We start from the raw sequence: 26,634 nt of genomic DNA, 5'->3' as shown, positions 1-26,634 counted from the left end.
GACTGGATCGCGTCCTACCTTCGAAACAGAACAAATGACATCCATACCCCACCTTTCTCGTCCAAACCGTGCTCCACAAAAGCAGGGTTCCCTCAAGGTTCTATCATCTCGCCCATGCTTTTCAACATCTACATGAAGTCATTACCAGTACTGATCAATACATTTCACCTTACGTGCTATAACTCTGCAGATGACACGCAAATACTCCTTCAACTGGAATGCCCCAAAGACATTGGAAAATCAACAATTTTCAGCTGTCTCAGAGCCTTGACTCAGTGGATGACCTGGAGCCATCTCAAATTGAATGCTTCAAAAACTGAAATACTCGCATGTGGTGATTGGAAACATTACAACCCACTTGCAGCTTGGCCTGATGAACTGGGATCACTGCCTAATGTATCGAAGGAAGTAAGAAACCTCAGAATGACCATGGACTCCAAGCTGTCGATGAATGCCCAAGTGGATAAACTAGCAAGATCAAGCTTTGCTACTATAAAAATGCTGCAACGTATTTTCCCTCATTTGGGATTTCCACACAAGGTCCAAGCTACCATCTCCCTTGTTCTGTCCAAACTCGATTACGCCAATAGCCTCTACCACCGATCACCTTTAACGACCATGAAAAGACTACAACGGATTCAGAACTCGGCTGCCAGACTACTCTTGCATATCAAACCGCGAGACCACATCTCCCCTGCCTTGAAAGCCCTGCATTGGTTACCGGTTGCCAGAAGATCCACGTTCAAGCTGCTTTGTATCACCCACAAAGCAATACATGGAATGGGACCACTCTTCATCAGGTATAAAATCACCAAACACATTCAACAAAGGAACCTCCGCTCTAAAGGAGCATCTTGCCTCAAAATCCCACCATACAAGAAAAAAAACACGGGTGACACATCCTTCTCTGTTCAAGCAGCCAAACTATGGAACTCTTTACCACCCAACATAAGGTTCACTGACAACCACCTTATCTTCAGAAAACTACTCAAGATTTGGCTCCACCCCACATAAGCACCATACGCAAACAGAAATTTACAGCATATCCTTCGACATGCAAGCATTTTTTTCACTATATATATATGTACCTATCTTTGTGTATTACTTTGTATAAACATGTAAAATAATTATGTTGTGGAGAGAAAAAAATAATAATAAATTCATAAAAATCATCTTTGGTCTACATGTACATACTTCCATTGTGCATCCATCTACCTTCCATGTACCTGGATCTGTGTGCCTGTTACTTTTCTCCTGAAAAGGCATATCCAATGCACTACCCTATTTCTTATCCTGTGCCTCATTCAAATATCTTTAATCTACATATACTTACCTCCTTTATGTATCTATACTTTCAATGTAATTATGGATCTATATATTTATCACTTCCTTCTAATTCAGCATTTCCAATGCACTACCCTATTTCTCAGCCTATACTTCGCTCAATATATCTTCTAGCCCAACCTTCTGACTCATCTCAAACTTCTTCTACTACTCCTTCCAATGCACTACCCTATCTCTTATCTCATACATCTATCAATATATCTTCTACATCCACTCTCTTATTTATCCTAAACTCCATACCACTACTATGATTGCCAAAATAACCCTTTCTAGACTCTCTCCTACTCTACCCCTCCTTGCATCATCTGACACGTCTTTTAGTATACCGATCCCCTAAAACAAACCTTTCTAAACTCTTACCTCTGAGTCCGCCCCTCCAAAATTCCTTTTTACTCACCCAAAAGCCTCCTCCTACTGCTAAGACCTAAAAAAAAAGTCCTTCACTCTTTTATCCCTCCACTATCCTTTTCAATCGAAATTAACCGACTAACATGTTCACTTCTCAAATTCCATATTAAACTATACTAATATACTTACCATATAACTGAATAACATATCCACTACTCAAATTGCTTCATATTTTTTTACTATACTAATTTTCAACAGTAATCCTTTATGGGTTCCGGAGTGGCGTGCTATTCGCCAGAAAAGCGCTTAACACCAATCAGGGGTAACACATGCTATATGACTGCAAATCTTTCTTCCCCTTTTATCGCTCCGCTAACCTTCTCACTTCAAGTAACTGACTAATATCCACCACTAAAATTACTTCATAGTTCACCATATTAATTCACCACTAATCCTTTGTAGGCTTCCTGAATAGCGTGCATCAACAAGCGCTATATAAAGACAAACCTTTGTCCTAGTCTATCCTTCTGCTATCATTCCAAATCCAATTAACTGACTAACCTATCCACCACTTCAAATGTACTTGCATGTTTCACTATACTAATTCAACACTAATCCTCTATGGGTCCCGGAGTAGCGTGCTACTTGACTAAAAAGCGTTTCGACGCCTCGCCAGGGGTAGTAAACGCTATATAAATGCAATTACAATACAATACAATTCCCCGGCAGACAGCCCCCATCCATCGGCCAATATTAGCCTCGGGGATCATATACCCTGGGGCTTTAAAATTAATAATGGGGGGCACAGGGCCCCTCTCCCCAGGCTGTTTTTGGCACTGGGACCCATCCTCCAGGACCAGGCTAATTTTTAAATGGTGAGGGGGCCACAGGCCCACCAACCCCATTCCCCGGGGCCAAGCCAATAAAGAGTGGGTGCATTGGAGCCCACACAGGGCACCCACTGCATTTTTGTTGGGGGCTTTGAGAGGAGCTCCAGTGCCTCAGGGGTCCCTGCCGGCTCCCAGCTTCCATCGGGAGCTGGCATTGCTCCTGCATGAAGGGAGCAACACAAAATGCTGCTCCCTATGTGTGGGAGCAATTTTTTCAACTGTTTACCTGCCTGATGAAACGGATGAAAAGTCCGCTCCTAGCAGGCGGGAGCATTTTTAATGCTACACCTGCTGGGAGCGGACTTACTGTTTGATCTCTCGCTTGATGAGAGCTTTTAATTGCTTCCACCAAGCAAGAACAGACAAAGGTTTCACTGCCCGCATTACTGCGGACAGGGAGACTGCTATGTCCCAGGGTAGACACCCAGCTGCACAGCTGGCCCTGGCCCTGGGGTATGGGATGCCCAGGGCCTTTAATGGCATCAGGAGGGGGGGCCGCTCGGGCCCCCCTCCCTTTAGATCGAACGGCCAGGCCTCAGGGGATGGGGTCCACGGGGCCGAAATTGGCCCCTGGAAGGGGGCTGTGCTTCCCCTCCCCCTATTTGCGTTTGGCCTGGCCCAGGGCGGGTTGCGGTCTCAGAGCCGAAATCGGCCCTGGAAGAGGGCTGTGGACCCCCTCCTCCCAATATTATAATGAATTCACCCCCGGGACCTGGCCAACCTGGGTCGCTAAAAAATTACAAGCGCGTGAAACCCCACTTGGTTTTTGTTTTGTATTCCTACCCTGCCCCTTCTGTTTTTTTCTTCTTTTTTCCTGGGACTCGGATGAGTCGAGGCCCAAGATGGCTGCCAGCACTTTCTGGTTGAAGTGTTTGTAGCCAAACAGATTTTTGCATGAGATCTGTTGGATCCGCGGAGGATTCGCATCCCTAGTGATTTATAAATCCTTTTTCTTTAATAACTCCAAAACTATTGAATGGATTTACACCAAATCACAAAAAGGGCTCTTTCTGGACCAAGAACTAGCTATCTGACAAATTTGGTGTTATTTCGATTAACGGTCGGGCCGTAGTTGTGTCAAAAATCTCTATGGGAAACCCACATTGTTTTGACCCCCCTTTTTCTCTGCCCCCACTTGACGGATGACCCCGAAACTTTCCATGCAGAACTAGACAAGGTAGACTACTTTGTTGGGAAAATTCTGTGAAGATTCGTCAAAGTGTGCTAAAGTTATTAGCAAACCAAAAAATGCTTTTGTCTGCTACATATAGACAGTTTCACTTACCTGCTATATACTTCCATTTTTGCTGTTAATGCATGCCTGGTAAAGGCATTGCGTGGTAAAGCTATCGCTTGGTAAAGACCGCATGGAAAAAAGGTTGTTTCCCCAGCAGTCTTCCCTACCCTGCTGACAAACATTTGTACAAGAAACACATTTATTTGTGTACGTTTTTTCAACAAAGTTCAGGTATTAGGACATAAGTTTCCATATTAAATCTGCTAGCAGTTTTGAAGTCTTTAGCAATCTACTCTTAAATATATCATACTTTATTTAGGTAATCCCCTTGTTTGGTGGATTTCATTTGTTTCATAGTTGTTCATTTATTCATTCCTCGTCCATTCTGTGTTTCTTATGACTAAATTGCCAACATTCAGGAAATCCTATTTTTTGACCTCACACGATTGAAGGGAGCCATTCAGCCGGGCGTGCGGTGAAGCTACAGTAAAACCTAACAAACCATCTTGTGTGTCTGAGATCAGGACTGTGACCGTGCTCATGTTCTATAACAGTGCCCTATTTATTACAGGATGACGTGATGATGCCTCAGAGAGTGCGTCTGCAGTGTGAAGCTGCCAAAGAGCACCCCAATAGTGTGAGTACAGCATTTTCATTTTCTTTATGCCAATTTCAGACTTTTTAATTTCAATTTGTGAGTGATACCACCAGAGTTGGAAGTATAACTGTTATGAAAACATAGAACGGTAGAGAGATTAAAACGATTGCTAGATCGCTGGACACGTGGTTTCTTGCACGACATAAGATCGCCAAATGTGCCTGATGAAGGCTTCTTAATGAATTGTTTTACGGTTTGGCGACATTAGGCTTTAACTTTTCTTAGAACCATCCATCAACATTGAAAATAAAATATTGGGGCTTTTGGGGCAGCCCCTTCAGCCATTGGTTCGTTTGGGTAAAGCCCCTAAAGTCATTGCTTGAAGGAAGTGCCATTTCTGTTTTGGATTGTGGATCAGGCCAGAGGAGTATTTCATTCTCAACGTTAGCCATTAACTGTGTTCGTTCGCCTGCCTGAGTGGTTCTCATTGCTATGCATGAATAGTGAAGTAATACAGGCATGTTCCTCAACAGAGGTTCTCCTAAAAGTGGTTCCATACGTTTGTTCTTGCTGCACCAAGTTTTCTTTTGGCCCTAGTTGTGATTTTATACCAAATGATGATTTGTATTCAAATAGTGTTTCGCTAATTCTGCTAATATTATGCCAATGGTGATTTTGCACCATAATGTGAATTTTGCACCTAAAGGGTTGTTGCTCTTAAATGTGATTCTTCAATGCTACTTATTTTCCACCAGTAGTGGCCAGCATGGATCTGGAGGGGTGAGGCGGGATACGGGGGAGGAATCAGTGGGGGGTGGGGAGGGTAATGTGGGTCGGATTTGTAATGGGATGTAAAAAAAAAGAAAAAAAGCGTACCTGCTCGCCGCTCTCCCGCTGTCTCCCGCGTCATCTATCTCTCCTCTATGGGGCCGGAACTGGAAGCAGCCAGGCTCCCTCCCCTAAGCCAATCAGATTGGTCTGAGCGCCGTGGATCTGCGCTCAGCCAGGGAATGAGAGCCTGGGCATGTTCTCAATACAGGCTGTTATGCAGCCTGCATGGAGAACATGCAAAGTGTGCATGTCTGTTTTGGATGGCCCCAGAGGGCCGGACAGTCATTGCGCACTTGGAGGGGACAAACCACTCCTCCCTTGCTTTAAACCACTCCTCCCGTGCTCTGATAGCAAAGAACCCCCGCCTGCCCTGCAAAGCTGCCATCAGGAACAAATACAGTGATAATACCCTCGAGTTATCATTGCATTTGTTCTTTTGCACTGCTTTGCAGCAGTGGGGCGACGCTCCTCCACCTTAGCAGAGGAGCTGCCACTGCTTTGCACTAAGGATGACTTTCATCTAAAACTGATTTTCGCCTAACAGTGATTTCAAATCTGAAATGGATTTGTAAACTGAATCGGATTCCTGCTGTTAAACATTTGCCACACTTCTGCTGATCTTTAGCAATCGGTAATTTGCCACCTCAGTCAGCTGATAACTAAAGAGAGATCGGTCATACTGATAAGAGTTGGGTGAAAAATTCAGGTCTGGCTGCGGACTTTGCAGAATTGTGCCCACTCTGTGTTCCACTTGGAATGCTGAGTTCTGGCAAAACTCCACATACCCCTCATGACGTACTTTTTTCTTGCGGATGGCTCGCCAACGTTTAGTTGGCGATGAGAAGCGGGAATTTGCCTCTCCTTGAGCAGTTTTCAGTCGCTAGAATGCCTCCCGGCGAGATTTCTGCCATCCAAGTAGAAACTCTCTACTTGAGCGGCAGAAAAAAGCAGAGCTCTATGGTAGACCGGATGATGCTGTTCGTGCTGATTTTACAGTGTGGAACAAGCTCCTGGCGCTAAAAATCAGCATGAGCAGCGTAACATGCCGAATTCCTCCTGCTTGCAGAACTCTGCAGAATCTCAGAGTTTTTGTGTTACTACGCGGAATTCCGCCTACCCCTTGAAACTGATGCACAACCTTTACATCTAACAAGACATATGACTACCACATTTTCTCTCCATACTAAGTGGTGTTTCAGTTTCGTGTTGTACCACACTCCTTCTGGTTTTGCATCCAATGTGGTGATTTTGCACCTACATATGATTTTGCTCCCAAAGCATAGATCAGTTTAAACTCACATGTTCATGTTGCTTCAACTGTGATTTTGCTATTAAATGTGTTTTTACCCCAAAATATGTTTCTAGCCTTAAATATGATATGTGCTCCTAAACAATTTTGTACATTCCTGGTAATTTTGCATCTTAATGTGATTTTCCTTTTAAATGTGACAATACTGTTTTGCTTACCTGATATCAAGTATTATTTTGGCACATTAGCATAATTTTGCACAGATATATATTTTTACAGTTGAGTGTTTCGACACTCTGTTGATGTTACACCAAAGGTGATTTTACACCTAAAAGTGATTGGATTTGATTTGTGCTTCTAAAAGTGTTTACACATTTCTGTTGACTTTGCACCCAAATGTGTTGTTCCTCCTAAAGTGGTCTGTGCTCGAAGTATTTACACACTCATGCTCGTGTTGCACCATTGGTGATTGTCCAATTGAGTTTTTTTTTTATTATAAAAGGACTTCATTATTCCAAAAGAAAATACCACACAAAGGATTATGCTAATGGGCGTGCAGGTTTCTACAACAGATACTCAAGGAAAATTGTCAAGAAGTTATTACACTTAAAATGATCTCACAGTTGCAGATTCACTGTGATTAGCAATAGCAGACGTGTTTCAGTGACTCATAGACTAATCCTTCAATACCCCGGTCACTCACAAACCCCACCATAGCTTTTCCCGAAAGCTAACACAGTTCCAATGTCTCATGAACATGTGTAAGCATGAGTTCAAAGGTACAGACTTTGTCTGAGCCTAGTGGTGGTGAGGTATGCAGTGCAAGACCCGCCCCGTGAGTGCATGTGCAAAGGCCTCCCCTTCCTCCAATGTTGTTCAGAATCTCAGTTCAAACCGGGAATGACCAAGAGCCGGCTGCAGCACCAGCTGGACACCTGTGGACACCTAAGCAGCATTCGAGAGTCTGGGAAAACCACTGCGGTACTCTGATCAGCTTACGTCTTGATCCCTCTCCTTCTTCTTGGGTGTAGCCGCTGAAATTTACATCAAACGTGCCAGTAGGCCTCCACCCTAGTGACACAGATAACAAGCATTGAAAATGCAATAAGTCTCGCCTTTGATTAAGTTAAAGACATTTGCTTTGCTAATGGTATTGTATAGCAAAGAAAATGGCTTTAACTTAATGAAAGGTGAGACCTATTGCATTTTTAATTCTTGTTACTACTTGTGGCAGGACAACAAGCCCCCGCCCCCTACAGCCTCCCACCGGGGCGGTCCCCGGGGGCACAGTTGGAGGCGCATCGTGAGGACGGGACCCTCCCTCTGATTGTGAGTAGGAAGGGGGGGGACTCGACGTGGTGCCTCAAACACTAATTGTATTGCATTGTAATTGCATTTATATAGCGCTTACTACCCCTGATGAGGCGTCAAAGCGCTTTTTCGGCGAGTAGCGCGCTACTGCGGGACCCATAGAGGATTAGTGTTGAATTAGTTTAGTGAAACATGCAAGTACATTTTAAGTGGTGGATAGGTTAGTCAGTTATTTGGATTTGGAATGATAGAAGAAGGATAGAGGAGGACAAAGGTTTGTATTTATATAGCGCTTGTTGACGCATGCTATTCAGGTAGCCTACAAAGGATTGGAGGTGAATTAATATGGTGGAATATGAAGTAATTTCAGTGGTAGATATTAGTCAGTTACTTGGAGTGAGAAGGATTGCGAAGGGATAAAAGGGGAAGAAAGACTTGCATTCATATAGCACTTGTTACCCCTGATGGGTGTTGAAGCGCTTTTCTGACGAGTAGCACGCCACTCCGGAACCCATAAGGGATTACTGTTAAAAATTAGTATAGTAAAAATATTAAGTAATTTGAGTAGTGGATGTTATTCAGTTATTTGGATAGTATATTAGTATAGTTTAATATGGAATTTGCCATAGAATAAATCGGACCTGAGGAGCCCGGTGCGGCAGCAGCACCTACCTGACCGAGTGGGACCCTGCCAGCTGTCTCCCCCCGCCGCCGCAGCTCCTGACATCGCGCTGCGGCAGCCGAGCGGGGGAGACTACGATCCCCAGCCTGCCTTGCGGCAGGAAGCCGCGGGAACCAAATTCCGCGCCAGGAGGCGCTACAAAATCCACAACAGTCCAGGGGAGCGGGCGGCCATAGAATAAATCGGACCTGAGGAGCCCGGTGCGGCAGCAGCACCTACCTGACCGAGTGGGACCCTGCCAGCTGTCTCCCCCCGCCGCCGCAGCTCCTGACATCGCGCTGCGGCAGCCGAGCGGGGGAGACTACGATCCCCAGCCTGCCTTGCGGCAGGAAGCCGCGGGAACCAAATTCTGCGCCAGGAGGCGCTACAAAATCCACAACAGCCCCGCGTCGCGGGAGCGCCGGGCGAAGCCCGGGCAAAGGGAAGGGGCCTCTACGGCCCTCATCGGACATAGGAGGACGGGGACGGGCTACACCTCTTGGCTGTTTGTCGAGGTAATTTACCAACTTGTATTTCATAATCACATGCCCAAGTCCGTTGCAGGGGAAATGCCCAATACAATCCCAGATGACATTTTTGCACACTCACCATCTAACTTCCAATGGCTGGAGGACCTAAATAGTCTGTGCAAGGTCAAATATGTCCCAGCAGTACTCTCCCCCACGCGAAAACATAGCAGCTCACTATCACCTACAAGGGAGCTGAAATCTATACCTTTCAGGGCCACCCCTGCCAAAAGGAAGATCGAGGGGGTCAAAGATATCGGGAGTCTTACGAAATGCCAAACACCTGATAAACTTTCTGTAAGTCCAATTCCACCTTTAATTAATTCTTCTCCTACTGTGCCACCTGTTGCTCATCTGGACGATTTGCTACCATCTCCCCAGCAGACTCTCCTGTCCATGATTGAGCAAATGCTGAAATCTTTAATACACCCCTTGATGGATAAAATCAATACACTAGAGTATAAGCTCACGGGGCTGGAGAGTTCCATTGGATCCTTCTTGAAACCATCAGCCCATGTCGCTACAACTGACTCCTCGCCGACAACCACCCTTACAAATCTATCTAACCCGATTACTCCTCAGGATGCGGCGCCTATTCAACTCTCAACCACCACTTCCATGTTGCCCACCAAACCCAAAGGCCCCCTGAAAGTGACAACACCACGCCATATTCCACCTAAACATGTGCAAACCACCCATATACATTTACCGCCAGAAGCAGCGCCTTTTGTAATAGTTCTATCGGGAGTCCCTGAACTAACAAAAGGCAAAACTGAGAGTCACATTGAACTTATGAACAAGGTCAAGTTCTGGTTATCAAAAAACAGACCTCTGCCTTACCATCTTGATGGCCGCATAATAAGTGTCCGGAGGGTGGGATGGCTTGGACCCCTTAAAAAAGACATTTTGGGGGATCTGATCCTGATCCGATTTAGGAGCAGACACATTGTGCCATATCTGCAGACATGGCTACCTCAAAATGAAGAAGGTCTTATTTCTATTTGGGATCTATATGACTTTTACCCTTACATGCCCTATAATCTTTCAACTAGTACACGGGGCTTTGATAACATCCCAGTGGGCAGAGGAACCCATTTAAGCAATGGCAATAGTTTTTCACTGCCTACTAACTGTCCCAAACCGTCTTTTTACAGTCCTCTGTATCGTAATTACTAAATCTTTTGGACTACTAAATCTTTTGGATTATTGAGACCTATAACGTTACCTAAAGATAGTGTAAAGAACGTTTAATATGTTAACTGTGCAAATCTAAAGCGAATATGAGATTTATTTATTTTAAAATGTTTTTAGAATGTATTGTGGTATTTGTCTGTATGCTTTTATGATTTTAATTCTCAAAATCGAATAAAGCTTTGTGATACTGATACTGAATATGGAATTTGAGAAGTGAGCATGTTAGTCTGTTAATTTTGATTGAAAAGGCTAGTAGAGGGATAAAAGAGTGAAGTTTTTTTTTTAGGTCTTAGCAGTAGGAGAAGGCTTTTGGATGAGTAAAAATAAGTTTTGGAGGGGAGGACTCAGAGGGAAGAGTTTAGAAAGGTATGTTTTAGGGGATCGGTATAGTAAAAGAGGTGTCAGATGATGCAAGGAGGGGTAGTGTAGGAGAGAGTCTAGAAAATGTTATTTTGGCAATCATAGTAGTGGTATGGGGTTTGGGATAAATGAGAGAGTGGATGTAGAGGTTATATTGATAGATGTATAGGATGAGAAATAGGGTAGTGCATTGGAAGGAGTAGTAGAAGAAGTTTGAGATGAGTTAGAAGGTTGGGCTAGAAGATATATTCAGTGAAGTATAGGCAGAGAAATAGAGTAGTGTATTTGAAATGCTAAATTAGAAGAGAGTGATAAATATATAGATCCATAATTACATTAAAAGTATATAGATACTTAAAGGAGGGAAGTATATGTAGATCAAAGATATTGATAGAGGCACCAGATGAGAAATAGGGTAGTGCATTGGAGATGCTTTTTCAGGAGAAAAGTAACAGACACACAGATCCAAGTACATGGAAGGTACATAGAAGCACAATGGAAGTATGTACATGTAGACCAAAGATGGTTTTTATTTATTTATTATTATTATTTTTCTCTCAACAACATAATTATTTTACATGTTTATACAAAGTAATACACAAAGATATGTACATATCTATAGTGAAAACAAATGCTTGTATACAGAGGGATATGCTGTAAATTTATATTTGTGTATGGTGCTTATCAATCAATCAATCAACAATATTTGTATAGCGCGCTACTCACCCGAAAGGGTCTCAAGGCGCTATGGGGGGGGGGGGGGGGGGGTGTCTCTACTGCTCGAACGGCCAGGTCTTGAGTTGTTTCCTGAATGAGAGATGGTCCAGGGTCAGCCGTAGGTGAGTGGGGAGGGAGTTCCATGTCTTGGCTGCCAGGTAGGAGAAGGATCTTCCTCCGACGGTGGATTTCCAAATACATGGGACGGAGGCGAGGGCGAGGCTGGCGGAACGGAGCTGGCGGGTGGGTGTGTAGAATGTGAGGCGGCTGTTGAGGTATTTCGGGCCCATGTCGTGGAGAGCTTTGTGTGCGTGGGTGAGGAGTCTGAACGTGATCCTCTTGTTGACGGGGAGCCAGTGCAGGTCTTTCAGGTGGGCATAGATGTGGCTGCGGCAAGGGATGTCCAGGATGAGTCGTGCTGAGGCATTCTGAATACGCTGGAGTCTTTTCTGGAGTGTGGCTGTGGTTCCAGCGTAGAGGGTGTTCCCGTAGACCAGACGGCTGGTGACTAGGGCCTGGGTGACCGTCTTCCTGGTTTCGGTGGGGATCCATCGGAAGATCTTTCGGAGCATGCGCAGGGTGTTGAAGCAGGATGACGAGACGGCGTTCACTTGCTTTGTCATCATGAGGGAGGAGTCCAGGATGAAGCCCAGGTTGCGTGCCTGGTCCGTTGGTTTGGGTGCGATGCCCAGGGCAGGGGACCACCAGGCGGAGGGAGATGGTCCGAGGATGAGGACTTCCGTCCTGTCTGAGTTCAGTTTCAGACGGCTGATCTTCATACATTCTGCAACGTCTCTCATTCCTTCCTGGAGGTTGGCTTTGGCAGTGGGGAAGAGCCAAATCTTAAGTAGGTTTCTGAAGATAAGGTGGTTGTCGGTGGACCTTATGTTGGGTGGTAAAGAGTTCCATAGTTTGGCTGCTTGAACAGAGAAGGATGTGCCACCTATGGTTTTTTTCTTGTATGGTGGGGTTTTGAGGCGAGATGCTCCTTTAGAGTGGAGGTACCTTTGTTGAATGTGTTTGGTGATTTTATTCCTGATGAAGAGTGGTCCCATTCCATGTATTGCTTTGTGGGTGATACAAAGCAGGTTGAACATGGATCTTCTGGCAACCGGTAACCAATGCAGAGCTTTCAAGGCAGGGGAGATGTGGTCTCGCGTTTTGATACGCAAGAGTAGTCTGGCAGCCGAGTTCTGAATCCGTTATAGTCTTTTCATTGTCGTTAAAGGTGATCCATGGTAGAGGCTATTGGCGTAATTGAGTTTGGACAGAACAAGGGAGATGGTAGCTTGGACCTTGTGTGGAAATCCCAAATGAGGGAAAATGCGTCGCAACGTTTTTATAGTAGGAAAGCTTGATCTTGCCAGTTTATCCACCTGGGCATTCATCTACAGCTTGGAGTCCATGGTCATTCTGAGGTTTCTTACTTCCTTCGATACTTTAGGCAGTGTTACAGGTTCATCAGGCCATGCGGCAAGCAGTTTGTAATGTTTCCACACATGTGTATTTCAGTTTTTGAAGCATTCAATTTGAGATGGCTCCAGGTCATCCACTGATCCACGGCTCTGAGACCGCTGAAAAGTGGTGATTTTCCAATGTCTTTGGGGCATTCCAGTTGAAGGAGTATTTGCGTGTCATCTGCATAGTTATAGCACGTAAGGTAAAATGTATTGATCAGTACTGGTAATGACTTCATGTAGATGTTGAAAAGCATGGGCAAGATGATAGAACCTTGAGGGACCGCTGCTTTTGTGGAGTACGGTTTGGACGAGAAAGGTGGGGTATGGATGACATTAGTTCTGTTTCGAAGGTAGGACGCGGTCCAGTCTGGAGCAGTTCCCTCTATGCCAGCTTCATAGAGCCTTTGTTTCAGAGTGTCATGGTCAACTGTGTCTAAGGCAGCTGAGAGGTCCAAGAGGAGTAGCGCAACAACCCCGTTGCAGTCAACTGTATTCTTTAGGTCATCCCAGATGGCAAGGAGGGCAGATTCAGTACCTCTTCCCGGACGGAATCCTGTTTGGAAGTCTGAAAGTATGTCATTCTCTTCAATGAATTGTGACATCGGGGCGAACGCTGCTCTTTCTATCAGTTTGCCCAGGAATGGTCCATTTGTAATGGGTCTGTAGTAGTCAGGGTTCAGCGGGTCCAAGTTTGTTTTCTTCAGTAAAGGGCGTATGTATGACTTTTTGAGTTCTTCTGGAAATATTCCAGAAGTTAAGGAATCGTTGATGATTTTTCTTACTGGAGTGGCAGCAGAGGTTGTTAAAAGAATTGTCTTGAAAGTTTGTGGCAGACAGGGGTCAGAAGGGCTGCCGGCAGGCCTGCTTGCTTTGACCAGGTCCATAAATTCATCGTGTGAGATGTGTTGGAAGGAATGGAGAGGCTTGATTAGAGCATTCTTGGATTGTTGTTTTGTACAAGGGTTAGTGCTGGTGCTTTGTTTCTGTTTTAAGTACGATTCCAATGTGTCTGCTTTGTCTGTGTAATAATTTGCCAGTTTGTCTGTGAAATCATGAGTAACAGGATGAGTTCCTTCTAGGCAATTTGGTTTGCGAAATTCATTGAGTATTTGATAGCGTTCTTTATTTGCACATTTAGCGTTTTGAATTCTGTCTGAATAGTACCTTTTCTTAGCTTTTTTGATAGCCGACTTGATAATCTGTTAATTTTCTGTAGGTGAAGTTTGTCTTGTTTGGCTTTTGTTTTGAGCCAGGTACGTTGCAGCTTTCTAATTTGTTGTTTTATTTCTTTTATTTCTATGTTTCTCCAAGGCGCTTTTTTTCTTTTGTTCTGTTGTGTGGTTTTGAGTGGTATCAGGATGTCAAAAGCTTCTAGATTTTGAACAGAATTTATGGTTTCCAGATTTGTACTGGATGTTAGTTGTGTTTCCAAGTGTTCCAAATTGAGTTTGTTCTACGGCCGTTAGTGGATGGATGTAAGGTAGTTTTAGGTGAGTCGCTTAGCATTGTTTTATGTTGGAAGGCAAGCAAGGGGTGGTCTGACCATGTGACTGGAGTTCTAGTTTGAAAGGTCACTAGTTCAGTATTAGCAAAAATGACATCTAGGATATGTCCAGCGGTGTGTGTGGACAATCTGATGCAGGTTCAATGCGTCTAGGCCGGTGATTATTGTTTTTGGATGGGTCATATTGGGTTTATCAAACCAAATGTTAAGGTCACCCAGAATGCATAGGTTGGAGTGTATTGTTATCAGATTTGAAAATGTGTCTAGAAGTGCGTCTGGGAATGTTGCCATGGTAGATGGAGGTCTTTAAAGGAGCAGGAAGTTACAGGAGGAAGACAGTGTAGGATTGTATCTTGTTAGAAGAGCCTCATAATTCTTTATGGAGATGTTGTCAATTTTAGTGATGTGTATTGTTTGCCTGAATACAACAGCTAAACCACCTCCTTTTTTGGCTGTACGATTTTGGGTGATTATTTGATAGCCTAGAGGAATGGCTTCATGCAGGACTGGAGCCATATCCTCTTCCAACCATGATTCAGTTGTGAATAGTATGTCTTGTTTTGCATCGGTGAGAAGGTCGTAGATGTGATGCTTGTTTTTAGAGAGGGATCGAGCATTTATTAGTAGACAGTTTAGTGAGTAGCCTTTGGCGATAGTGGGACTTTGTTTGGTAGAAGAGTGATCAGTATTGTGTGGGTTTGTAGCAGGTGTGTTTTTAGTGCTGGTATTAGCTGTATTAGGATAGCAACCGTGTAGCTGTTCTGTATCGTGTTCCTCAGCCAGCATGCTAAGAAGGCATTTTGATGGATCTGCGTGTGTATGTGTTGGAGATTGTGTTTGAGAGTGAGTTGGAGTGCTGTGTTGCTTTTGTGGTGTAACTTTGTTGTGAAGTAGACATGGGGAAGCAAAGTTGTGAGGTGTGGCATGTTGCTTATATTTTTTGTGTGTGTTTCAGGCGGAAGGTGTATGAGTCAGGGGAGGTGGTGCAGCATGTGGGTCATGTAGTAATGTTCTAAATTGTCCAATGGATGAGAGGCGGTTAGAAGAGAGGTGCAATATTGCTGTATCTGTGTTAGGTGTGGTGGAAGAGTGAAAGCTTGGCATTGGAGTTTGTTCCTTTGTGTGGTTTGAAAGGTGGGTATATGTTTGTATTTTGTGATGGTACGTATTATGAAGTGTTGCGCTTTGAAAATCTTGTTGTGCTAGTGTGTGTGAGATGTTTTTCTTTTGAGGAGTAGTGAAAAAGGGTGTTGGTGTATATGTTTCATGGAATGGATTTGGTTGGGTAGTATTGTATGTGAGAGGAGGTTGTGACGTAGGAGGGGTGGTGATGTGTTTATGAGTATGTTAAAAAGGGTTCCAAAGACAACCGGTAACCAAAGACCCTTTTATGTTGCCCGGCGGTATCGCCTCTATGACCCACCAATATTAATCAATGAAGAAGCAGGCGCTGGAGACTGGAAGGCGGGAAACGAGGATTTTATTCTCTCCGGAGGAGAACACATCAATTCAGACAGCAAGTATCGTCACGAGGTGCTCTAACCACATCTCTGAGGCCTGGCCTCTTATACTAGGGTTTACGACCTTTATTGCACATAACACATTCTCGCAATACTTTAGTACTTGAAAGAACATCCTCTGAATCTCCCCTTCAGACCCGTTCCCACATACATTTACAGTTGGATTCCCCACCCCGGTCACAACAGGTGATGGTTGTCGCACAGCAGGGCATTCCGCCGATTCACGGAATGCATGGGGTTGATCGGATCTCATGGGGTGGGGGCTTTGATCGGTTCGGGGGTCTTTTGATGGGGAGGGGAAACTTCCTACTGTACGGGGTAATAAACAGTATCCGCAGGGCCAGGTGGCGGCCTGGGAACAGGGAAGACAAACGGGGACACAGGAAAAAGGGGGTTTGCATCGAAAGGGTTTGAGGCTATGAAAGGAATGAGGGGAGGTGTCGCGCTGGGAACAGGATGGGATTCCGTGGTGAAGCTGCGCTGAAGAGGGGTTTATGACCCAAGGCATGAGAGAGCGGGGGTTGTCAGCGTGCGGGGGAATGCTTGCGAGGTTAAGAGAGAGAGAGACGCGCTGGCTATCAGCGAGGGGCAGGGAGGCCATGGCATTCAAAATGGCTGCCGCTTACGCGCACGAATGGGCCTGGAAAAGGGGCAAGATGGCGCCGACAATGTTCACCAAGTTTGCATTCATTTTTCACAGTCCTCCCTTTAACATTTCCAAGACATCTTGCTGGCCTATTTCCTATCTACACCTATATGCAGCGATCATAAGTAAGGGAGAGGGGACTTAGGCGAAAGAACTGTACGTAAACATCGCATTATAAACATCATATTGAAAAATCTCATCATTTAGTAGGCGGGTTCATCATTAAGTTGGTTGCAGAAAAAAGTCATCGTTATGCAATATCAGACTAGAATTACGTAGCGAGGGCGTTGGGTACAGATCATAGAATAAGAACTGGTAAGTTATCATATAAGTAAGTCCTTTTTGCATACGGCGGGTGCACAGTCAGTCCAATGGTGATTGGGAGAGAAATGGGATACAGTAAAAAATATATATATGTCAGAGTTCTCGTTGTCTTTTGTCGTCTTCTGTTGGCACTGTTAAGCACCTGGATTACAATTCGGTCTGTCAACAGGAATGTTCATGTGGATTGAGTCGTTGGAGGTCTGCGGGCAGGGGTACATTTTGTCTTGCTTCGCCAGGCCTCATAGGAGCAATGCGTTACGGTTTTGGAGCAGGTGCACTTTCTTTTGTAATGCGGAGCATAGATTTTGCAATGGAAAATGCAATTGTTCCAGAATTGTGAGATCTGTTTCGTTTCTTGAGTCTCTGTGGTGGGCATTTCCTGTTGCTTCCATCATCTTCAGGGTGCTTGGTAGCGGGCAGAACCACAGACTTTGTTTATCTTTTCTTCGGGGGCGACCCTTGGTGGAGTTCTAGGTCACCGTTCTGGGATTAACATAGTTCGTGGTCTACTTAGTCGGAGCTCCCTCCCTTCTGACGCAGGGAGTACTCTTCTCTGGGTAGCTCAGTAGGATTTGGAGGAACTTGGGAGTTCGGGTGGAAAGGTGCGGGTGTGAACAGTCCTTATGGTAGGTCGGAGGAGGAGGGGATGGAGCAAGGCCAAGTCGGGAACAGATCAGGGGGACGGAGTGTTTGCGACAGGCGGGTCCGGAACCATGTTCAGAGAGCGGGGACTTTTTGGCACACGTTGATCATAGAGCAGGGGCTTCAGGTCAGCCCTTTCCTTAGCTTTGTTTGAAACAGTGCCCCGTCCTGCGACTCCTTACTGCTGTGGTCTCGCCTTGGCCTCCGTCGCTGATGTTCCATCATCCGCAGTCAGGCCGCGTGCTCCCACATCCGGTCTCTTTCTCCTCCGACAGTGATACCCTTAAATGAGTGTTGAAAAGACAGTCTTTAGAGATTTTGCAGAAAAAGGTAATTACATAAATCTATTTTCTCTCCCAACACCAAGCAACGGGGGTAAGCACTCGCTACATTTGAGATTTTTGCGGCTTACGTATAAACAATTGATGATGGATTTGCTGGATTCCTTACAACTTCCTTTCGTTGGCTAATTCTTTGACGCTTTGATGATTATTACGTTTATTTGTCATATGTCTATTATAGTGGATGTCAGTTCTTCTGGCAGAGACCCAATTCCCTAGTACGAGTCTTGAAAGGCTAGGCTGATCTTCAGGGCCTTGTATTTTACAAAAAGTGCAACGTGTTATTCACCATAGTCTGATAGGCAACCTTCTGAGGGATGAACATAGGCTAAACAAGTCTTCATTACATCAAAACATCTTATTTTCAGCAAGGCTTACAGCAACAAGGTCTTTCGATTTTTCGATCTAATTTTTAACTTTGCATACATCTTTCCAACTTTCTATATAAATCCTCGCAACCTGGTTACTACAAAAACTCGGGGGGTGGTTTGCGATAATTATTAAACTTATCCTCGGGGAAGGTGGGATCTTATGAAAAACGATTAGGAGAGTAAGGGGCGTTTTTCAAGTTCTCGTTCAGGGCAGCTGATACCAAACTGGGGGCATTTTGGGTAGATGGGGGTGTCTCGATCATTTCTTACAGCTTGGGGTACGGAGACAATTTGCAATGGGGATGGTCGCATTACCACAGACACATTTTATCATAGAAGCCACTGACAAATAGTTCCCTCAGAGTGGGTCAAATTTAGGGAACCTTAGTCGTCTTACCTGTCCCTTTCCTATCGGCCAATTTAAATTTCATCCATATTTTAGTAGAAAAGGAGAGGTAGTAACGTGATACCGATACAATTTTATTTAGGACAAATTTGTGCAAATACTTGTGGTATTTGGGGCCAATCAGGAGGTGCACCAGGTTCGCCAATTAGGTGCCAGTTGCTAGGAAGAGGGAAAGTGTGGAGGGGTGGAGGAGTGAGTGAGAGAGAGAGAGAGAGAGAGAGAGAGAGAGAGAGAGAGAGAGAGAGAGAGAGAGAGAGAGAGAGAGAGAGAGAGAGAGAGACAATAGGCCAAACAGTACACGTGTGACATGGGGAATGACCGTGTATTGTTTGGGCTATTCAGTGCGTGACCTAACGTTTAGACGTTTCGGGTCTGTGTTAGGATGTAGAAAGCATGCAGTTTTGGGACAGAAAAGCATTAGATCAGGTAAAAAGGTCGCGCATTGGGTAGAGCGTCCTTGTTGTGCCGTTTTGCAGCGCTAGTCCGTCTTCATGCATCGGGCGTGACGTGGTTCCAGATCCCTTATGATACTCTAATCGGGATTCTAATGTAACCTGCAGAGGGAAAAAGGGGGAAAAAAAGGGGGAGGTAGGGGGACAACATTCGAACACATCAAATGTATGGGCACGAAAGTCCTTTACTTACCACATACTCGTACTTATCTCTTCGGGATATAATCCCTTAGGGTTCTGGTTTCCTAAAGTCATGGGGGCAGGCAATGTGATAGGTGGTTCATGGGGAGGTTCGAGGATGGCATTAAGAATCGTGTGTAGTGAAAACGCTAAAAAAGAGGAATCAGAGGTGCCTAGCGTGAGGTACCCGGTTTTGTAGATGTATCCGGCCATCGGGATCCCTAAATCATTCCCAAAGCTGTGACGTTCTAAGGCATATCAGTTCTTCGTTCAACCCTGTACCTTAGTACCTTCGACCACCATATCTTTATAACATTTTGATCAATCACACCATTTTACTTTACCCATCTTCAGAAGTCGAGGTCCTTCTTCATACGTCAGTTCCTGAGCTTAGTCGCATATCTTGGAGGCAGCGTATCATACCTTTGATTCGATCATCAACCCAGGGCCGAACAACCATTTCTCGGATAACCTTAAAAAAGAGCAGAACAGTTGCGCACAGAAAAACCCTCCCACCGATACCCGAATTTACAAAAGTATGCGATGCCTATCCAGAGCTTTTTTTTTAAGACCTTTATTTTGTAGAATTATTCAGTACGTAAAATGTGAGAGCGCAATTCATATTTTGGCCTGACATGTCGTCGATGAAAGCACATACAGTAGGGGGTTATTTTGTAGCACAAGATCATGTAAAAAAGGTCTAATTAATTATTTGCAAGTAACCAAAAACATTTCATTGCGTGACGAAGGAATCAGGGGCATTTCAGTTAATAAATGGAAACACAGTCAAGCTCATCGTAATCACATTTCTTAGATGTAAACCGCGGGTGTGCATCATGAGCGACGTTATGTATCAGTTACAACAAATATCAAAAAATAAATTGTTCATTGAAATCAACATTTTACGGAACCCTTTTTAAATGTTCGCCAAGTGAACCCTCCTCCCTTTAACATTGAGTGCGCAATGGTTCGTATATATATATATATATATCTTAGTACATCAAGTTTCATTAGCTGAGGAACACCACGAGGCATCCGTTAGTTTCCATTGATACCAGCGCCATTTTGGGTGAGGCCGGTTTAGTCCGGAAGTAGCATCAGGGGCAAAATATCCCCGACAATTGGCGGTTGGACCAGAGTCCCTTTCGGCAGTTCAAAAGAAAACTGTGCTAACAGAGGGGCTGGTGGTGTGGACCGTCAATCAAGAGAGGGAGGGGGTAGAGTCTCTCTTACCGGGTCATGTTGATGTTCAGCCGGAACTTGCTCGAGTTCGTTAGCCCATAATGTTCCTGGGTGGTTCAGACGGAAGCTGATGCAGACACGAGAGCACCGCCATCTTGTTGCTGTGCCGTGGTTATTTCATTTGAGATCAATGCAACTGTTCCTCACCGGAAGCCTGAAGGGGCCGAGGGCTCTTGGGACTTTGGTAGAATCTTCAAAGTCGAGGGGATGTTTGTCGATGGTGGGGGCTTGCGCCCAGGTGGGCAAGTGCCCGAGTTGCAATGTCGGACAAAGTTACTCCAGCGGCCTAGACCCGCCTTTCGAGGGCCCAGACGCCATTTTGAGACCCTGTGGCAGCCACCTTTGCCGTATCCATCAGGAGTGGAAGAGACTTCTTGTGATGGTGAAAGACGGAGCATCATGTTGCTGGAGCAGGACATTTTGGTTCGGGGCGCCAGGGTGCAGCAGTGGAGCCTTCATCTGGGGAGGTGAGGGAGGCTCACCCGTGCCGTCTCCCTCTCCCGGCGCATCCTACACCGTCCCTTGGAATCAGGGGCGCACATGATGACCACCCTACACCCCTGATTCCGACTCTTGGGGGACCACTGTACGTCCGGTGCTCCGTAAGTATGCCCGTCGGACATTGTATGTCCTGCACTGAGAAAATATACGAGTCGGGCATTGTGTGTCCTGTGTTGCGGAAATATGGCCGTCGCCCGGCTGGAGGACATCGGCGTCGGGCCAGGGCAGGGAAGCCTCCTACCTGTGGAGGTGGAAGAGGCTCGTCCGCGTCGCCTCTTCCTCCCTGCCCACCCTGCATCCGTTCGATGGAGGAATTCGTGATGGCCGGACCAGGAGATACAAGGGAGGGGGTCATTTTCATCCGCCCCCTCCCTACTCACGGCCCGGGGGACGCCATCCCTGGAAGGGTAGTATGAGAAGACCATTTCATTGCCTGCTTGGTGGAGTCTCCAGTACCTTCTCGCCAGCGATCTCTTTTTGGCCCATGGTTGCTGGCAGGCCCCGCCCCACACGTGTTATGTGTTTCGGATGGGCGGGACCATCAAACTGTTACATTGGAAGACTTCCGGAGTGAGCATAATATGTTTTTGCATTTTTCCTATTAGTAAAGTTTGTTTTTTAGAGAGTTCTACTAGTTATTCTATTTACTGTTGGTTGTGTGTTTTACCGTAATTAAATCCTAAGTTATATAATAGACGCTTGGCTTTCTTGAGTCTTTTCTCTAACGGGGGGGGGTTGTTTACACTGACCTGCAGTTGTGTTTGTTTTTCAGAGTGGGGGAGCAACAGAGAGCAATCAGTCCCAGAACTCTAACATGTCGTTAAAATTGGTCTGACGAAATCTGTGCCACCGAGCATAATCGAACGGGGTGGTTCTATCTGTCCTGTCCGTACTAGTCTGATTGGTTTTTATTTCACGCCTTTTTCCTTTCTGTCGGTCCGTCCTTTCTGTCAACCCTCCATTCTTACCTATGCTTTGCAAAGTCGGACATTGGGCTTTCCAGTGCCCGAGACATTTACAGAAAGCACATTGGTTTTGTTTTAAATCTGTCCGTCCTGTGCGTAAAGTCGGGGGATTACCTTCGGGTCGTTGTGTTCCGGGGTTGGCTTGTCGGCACATCCCTTTGCACCGTTCGCTTTTCATGTCTACTCCTCGGGGCTGTGCCATTGCTGGCCCTTCCCTTTGCCTACTAGACGTTTGGAGGGTTGTCCGTCGTGTCCCTTCACCTTCTCCGAATTCATCGCCTTCCCTTCGTCGTGTGGCTTCTTTGCGCCACATGCCGAGGCTATCGAGCATAATAGGTGTTGTTTCATTCCTACGAAGGGCTATTTCTACTGTTTCTATTTTGTCGAGATCAAAGGATCCTCTCAGTGGCCACTGTCTTTCTCGATCCCTTTTCGTATATTTATGCCACAGCTCACTATAGGCTATAGCGATTAATCCATGCTTCATGAACATGTCCTTATTAGGGGTGCCTTCCAGCGGAGCCGGATGGTTCATCTCTAATAAGCGGTCCGGGTAAAACAGGCTACTGACCAGTGGGGAGAAGACAGGCATGACGGATCACAATGGGATAATAGTCAGCACTACCTATCTTATCACTGCGCGCAAAGACTAGACAGAATATTTCTATTCTACGTTGTTTGCACGTAGTGAATACCTCATGAACCAATTCTGAGCAATCAATCAATGTTAGGTCAAAAATAAAAAATCAATATGGTCAATGGGGAGAATAAGCAGGCTCGCAAAGGTTCGCGTCACCTACCCTTTCACTATCTGTAAAGAGGGGACCTATTTTTCCCTGTTTGCAGACAGAGAATCTCCAGAAAACAATCTATAACAGTTAATCAATAGGGGGGGAGGGGCAATTGTTCAGTGGGGGAGAAAGATAGGTCAGACGGGTGCGTACCTATCCTTCGCTGTTTAAAAAGGGAGAGCCTGTTGTTTCTCCGTTTGTAGACAGTGAATCTCCAATAAATTAACAAAAAGTAATACTAGTATTTTCTCAACAATTATCAATTATTTTCAATTATCTATCACTTTCGCAATTCGTCGTGTTTACACGACCTTACCCGGACCGCATGGACAGTTTCTCGTCTTCCGAATCCAGCGCCCGATCGTCCTCTTCTCTTCGTACTTCTCGTGGCACTCCTGATGGTTCCCAGTCAGGACCGCAGATCACTCGAGAGAGGTCTCTTCGGAACCAGTGAAGTTCGGATGATCGGCTGTCAGACGAGGGTCTATCGGACAGGGTACCTTCCGATCGTTGCAGTCGTTCACTCTGTCGTCGGGACCTCTCCCACTGGATCCACGAGTCGCTGATGGGCCCCACGTTTGGGACGCCAATTGTTAAAAAGGGTTCCAAAGACAACCGGTAACCAAAGACCCTTTTATGTTGCCCGGCGGTATCGCCTCTATGACCCACCAATATTAATCAATGAAGAAGCAGGCGCTGGAGACTGGAAGGCGGGAAACGAGGATTTTATTCTCTCCGGAGGAGAACACATCAATTCAGACAGCAAGTATCGTCACGAGGTGCTCTAACCACATCTCTGAGGCCTGGCCTCTTATACTAGGGTTTACGACCTTTATTGCACATAACACATTCTCGCAATACTTTAGTACTTGAAAGAACATCCTCTGAATCTCCCCTTCAGACCCGTTCCCACATACATTTACAGTTGGATTCCCCACCCCGGTCACAACAGGTGATGGTTGTCGCACAGCAGGGCATTCCGCCGATTCACGGAATGCATGGGGTTGATCGGATCTCATGGGGTGGGGGCTTTGATCGGTTCGGGGGTCTTTTGATGGGGAGGGGAAACTTCCTACTGTACGGGGTAATAAACAGTATCCGCAGGGCCAGGTGGCGGCCTGGGAACAGGGAAGACAAACGGGGACACAGGAAAAAGGGGGTTTGCATCGAAAGGGTTTGAGGCTATGAAAGGAATGAGGGGAGGTGTCGCGCTGGGAACAGGATGGGATTCCGTGGTGAAGCTGCGCTGAAGAGGGGTTTATGACCCAAGGCATGAGAGAGCGGGGGTTGTCAGCGTGCGGGGGAATGCTTGCGAGGTTAAGAGAGAGAGAGACGCGCTGGCTAGCAGCGAGGGGCAGGGAGGCCATGGCATTCAAAATGGCTGCCGCTTACGCGCACGAATGGGCCTGGAAAAGGGGCAAGATGGCGCCGACAATGTTCACCAAGTTTGCATTCATTTTTCACAAGTAGAGTGTATGTTGTGTGTAGGAGGGAATGAAGTAGAGATGAGAGTGTTTATCTTAGACTGGTTTGTTGCAAGAGTTACAAAGTGTGGTGGTGTGCAGTGTGTGTGTTGTGCGTTAGTGTTGTTATGGTAGAAGGGAGAGGAGGGGGTTTGTTGGACAACTGATGGAGGGATGATTATATGTTTTTTAGTGGTAAAAGGTGGTCTGTTAGGTGTAATTACAGCAGGGAGAGTGTGTCTAAAGGGGATGTAGTTATGTATGGTGTTGATTGGCGTTTTGTTAGTGATGAGTGTATTGGTTAGTGTTATAGGATAGAGTTGTGTACTGTTTCAGCTCACAGAAGTTTTCTATATAGCTCCTAATAATATAGTTAATATATAGCTCCTAATAACGAGTGTGAACTTGTTTCTAAGCGCTCCAGTCATGAGCATGTGCATTTAAGCACTCCATGTGCTTGGTACTTGGTCTCTAAGCACGAACAGTCCTGGAGCCAGCTTACAGATTTGGTCTATAAAACTGGGTGTTTGGGCTTTCTAGGGACAGCCGTGTCCCACTCCGAGAGCTGAGCTTGTTTCTAGGCAAATGGATCTTTAATAACAGCATCAACATGTTTCTAAGTCCTGCCATCCTTAATCCTGGCAATACACACTTTCTCTGGTCAAAGCGACCCATAGTATCGAAGTGAGCTACTTTCTAGGTGCTTCCAATCCTAATTTGGGCGTGTTTCGAATTACCTCAGTGTTTAGTATTGGGGTGAGCATGTTTCTAAAAAAAGCCAAAGCGACTCATGATACCAAGAGGTACTCACTTCTAAGCACAACCATTCTTAACTGGGTTGAGGGACGTGTATTCAAGTACTCTTAATCTCTTTGAGACGGTGCTTCTATCCACTCCCTGCTCTCCCCTAAAAATGTGGTGAGTGGCTTCTAAGCACGCCCTCTTAGCACCAGGACGTAGCGATCATTCGATTGTACCGTCTGTATGACGTGTTGGCGCTCACTAAAGAAAGACATCCTCCTTCTTCAAAGATGTTTGCAGTCCTTGAAATGGAGCCCACAATCTGATAGAGGTGGAGGCTGAGGAGAATAATGGCTCATTTAGTACTGCACTTAAAATGAGAACACGCAGACTTGCAAGCACCAGAATGCAACGGGAAACATAGGACTAGATGAACTGATCACGCCTGACTAAAGACATGTCAGGAGTATATTCGTTCTGGTTGATTTTCAAGAGGGGGTGGGGAGGTGTGAGTGTCCAGTAAATGCATCAGGCACCCCGACTTCTATCCCCATGCACCCCAGAGATGTTAGGTGACAGTGGCTGCGAATCATGAATTGCAGCTGGCGGGGATGGAGTGGAGACTGTGAGTGCACATCTGACATGGATTCCTTTGTTTGTATATTTGAGAGTCCTTACTGGTAACCATGACAACATGTACAATGTATGAAAGGTGCCAAAGAGACGAGGAAAACCTGGATTAAGGGAGTTGTTGTTGGCTGAGAGGGAAGTGCGGCAGGCGAAAGGGAGTTCATAGGAACTCATGTTCAAATAAAAGGGACAGGCCCTGTAAATTGTAAATTGATACTTGTATAGCGCACTACTCACCCGCAAGGGTCTCAAGACGCTTTTACGAATACCGCTGTGGAACCCATCCTGGCTTTCCCTGTGAGGCGTCCACTCCTGGGCTCCCCCAAGGCTGAGGCCAGGCATCCTTAGCGTTGTGGGGGCCGTTGTGGAGATTAAGCAAAGCTATTGCCCAGAGTTGCAGAGTGGGACTCCATGATTGGAATAGGCACCGAGGCGAGAATTATCAGGTCCTTGGAATTTTTGAGCCCAAGACCCGCCAAGGCGGGGAATTGAACCCTGGTCCCGGGCTAGACCTCTGCATCAGGATCTGCCTCTCTAACCATTGAGCCACACTTCTCCAGTGCAAGTTTTGCCTCTTCTTTTTGGGGTGTGTGGAAAGGCTCCCTTATACAACACTAAGAGTGGTCTCCCCTGGGCCCTTCTGAACCCCACAAATTCTGTTTTTTTTGTCTATCTTTTTATCGACCACAGCGTAGTGCTTCGGTTCAGTAGGTCTTGTTAAATGAGTCTCGACTACAGCTCCCAGAGTGCAGTTGGCTGCGTTTTGTTTAGCGAGCAGTGTAATCTAATCTATCTTTAGGAGCTAAAGCTAGTGGGAAGGGATTTTCAGCCTGTGGTGGTTGGGCGCATCTAAGAGCTTCTCCACCGAGGATCGGTTCGAGTCTCAATTTCCTGCTGTAAATACAATATATAACTTTTCTGACATATACCAAGAAAACATGTTTATATAGTGCTTGGTGGTGGTGTTTTCTGGCGCTACAGGTGAAATATGCATGGTGCTTCCTTCAAAGAGTATGCTGTTTCTTTGCACTAAGGGCGCTGTCTTGGCTTCAATATTCAAAATGCTTGTGTTTTTTCTTTAATTCTGCATCTGCAGACATAACGTTCCTTTTACTCGTCCTCTTCCAATGTACACTTTCTTTTTATGCGTCTTTTTGGGAGATCTCAGAATTGGCTAAGTACAGCGGA

At 45.7% G+C, this 26,634-nt stretch overlaps 1 protein-coding gene across 1 annotated transcript in view; it reads left to right on the top strand.

Moving 5' to 3' along the window:
• Positions 1-26,634, top strand: part of QTGAL (queuosine-tRNA galactosyltransferase) — a 2,104,007-nt gene that overhangs the window by 380,176 nt on the left and 1,697,197 nt on the right. The window contains exon 5 of the mRNA XM_086930605.1: positions 4,391-4,456. Coding sequence (XP_086786731.1) covers positions 4,391-4,456 — 66 coding nt within the window. The remainder of the gene's footprint in view (positions 1-4,390; positions 4,457-26,634) is intronic.

This window comes from Lissotriton vulgaris, chromosome 7, assembly GCF_964263255.1.
Source record: "Lissotriton vulgaris chromosome 7, aLisVul1.2, whole genome shotgun sequence".
Classification (NCBI taxonomy): Eukaryota; Metazoa; Chordata; class Amphibia; order Caudata; family Salamandridae; genus Lissotriton; species Lissotriton vulgaris.
Note: the sequence above shows the minus strand (reverse complement) of the source record. Positions and strands in the feature narration are given on the sequence as shown.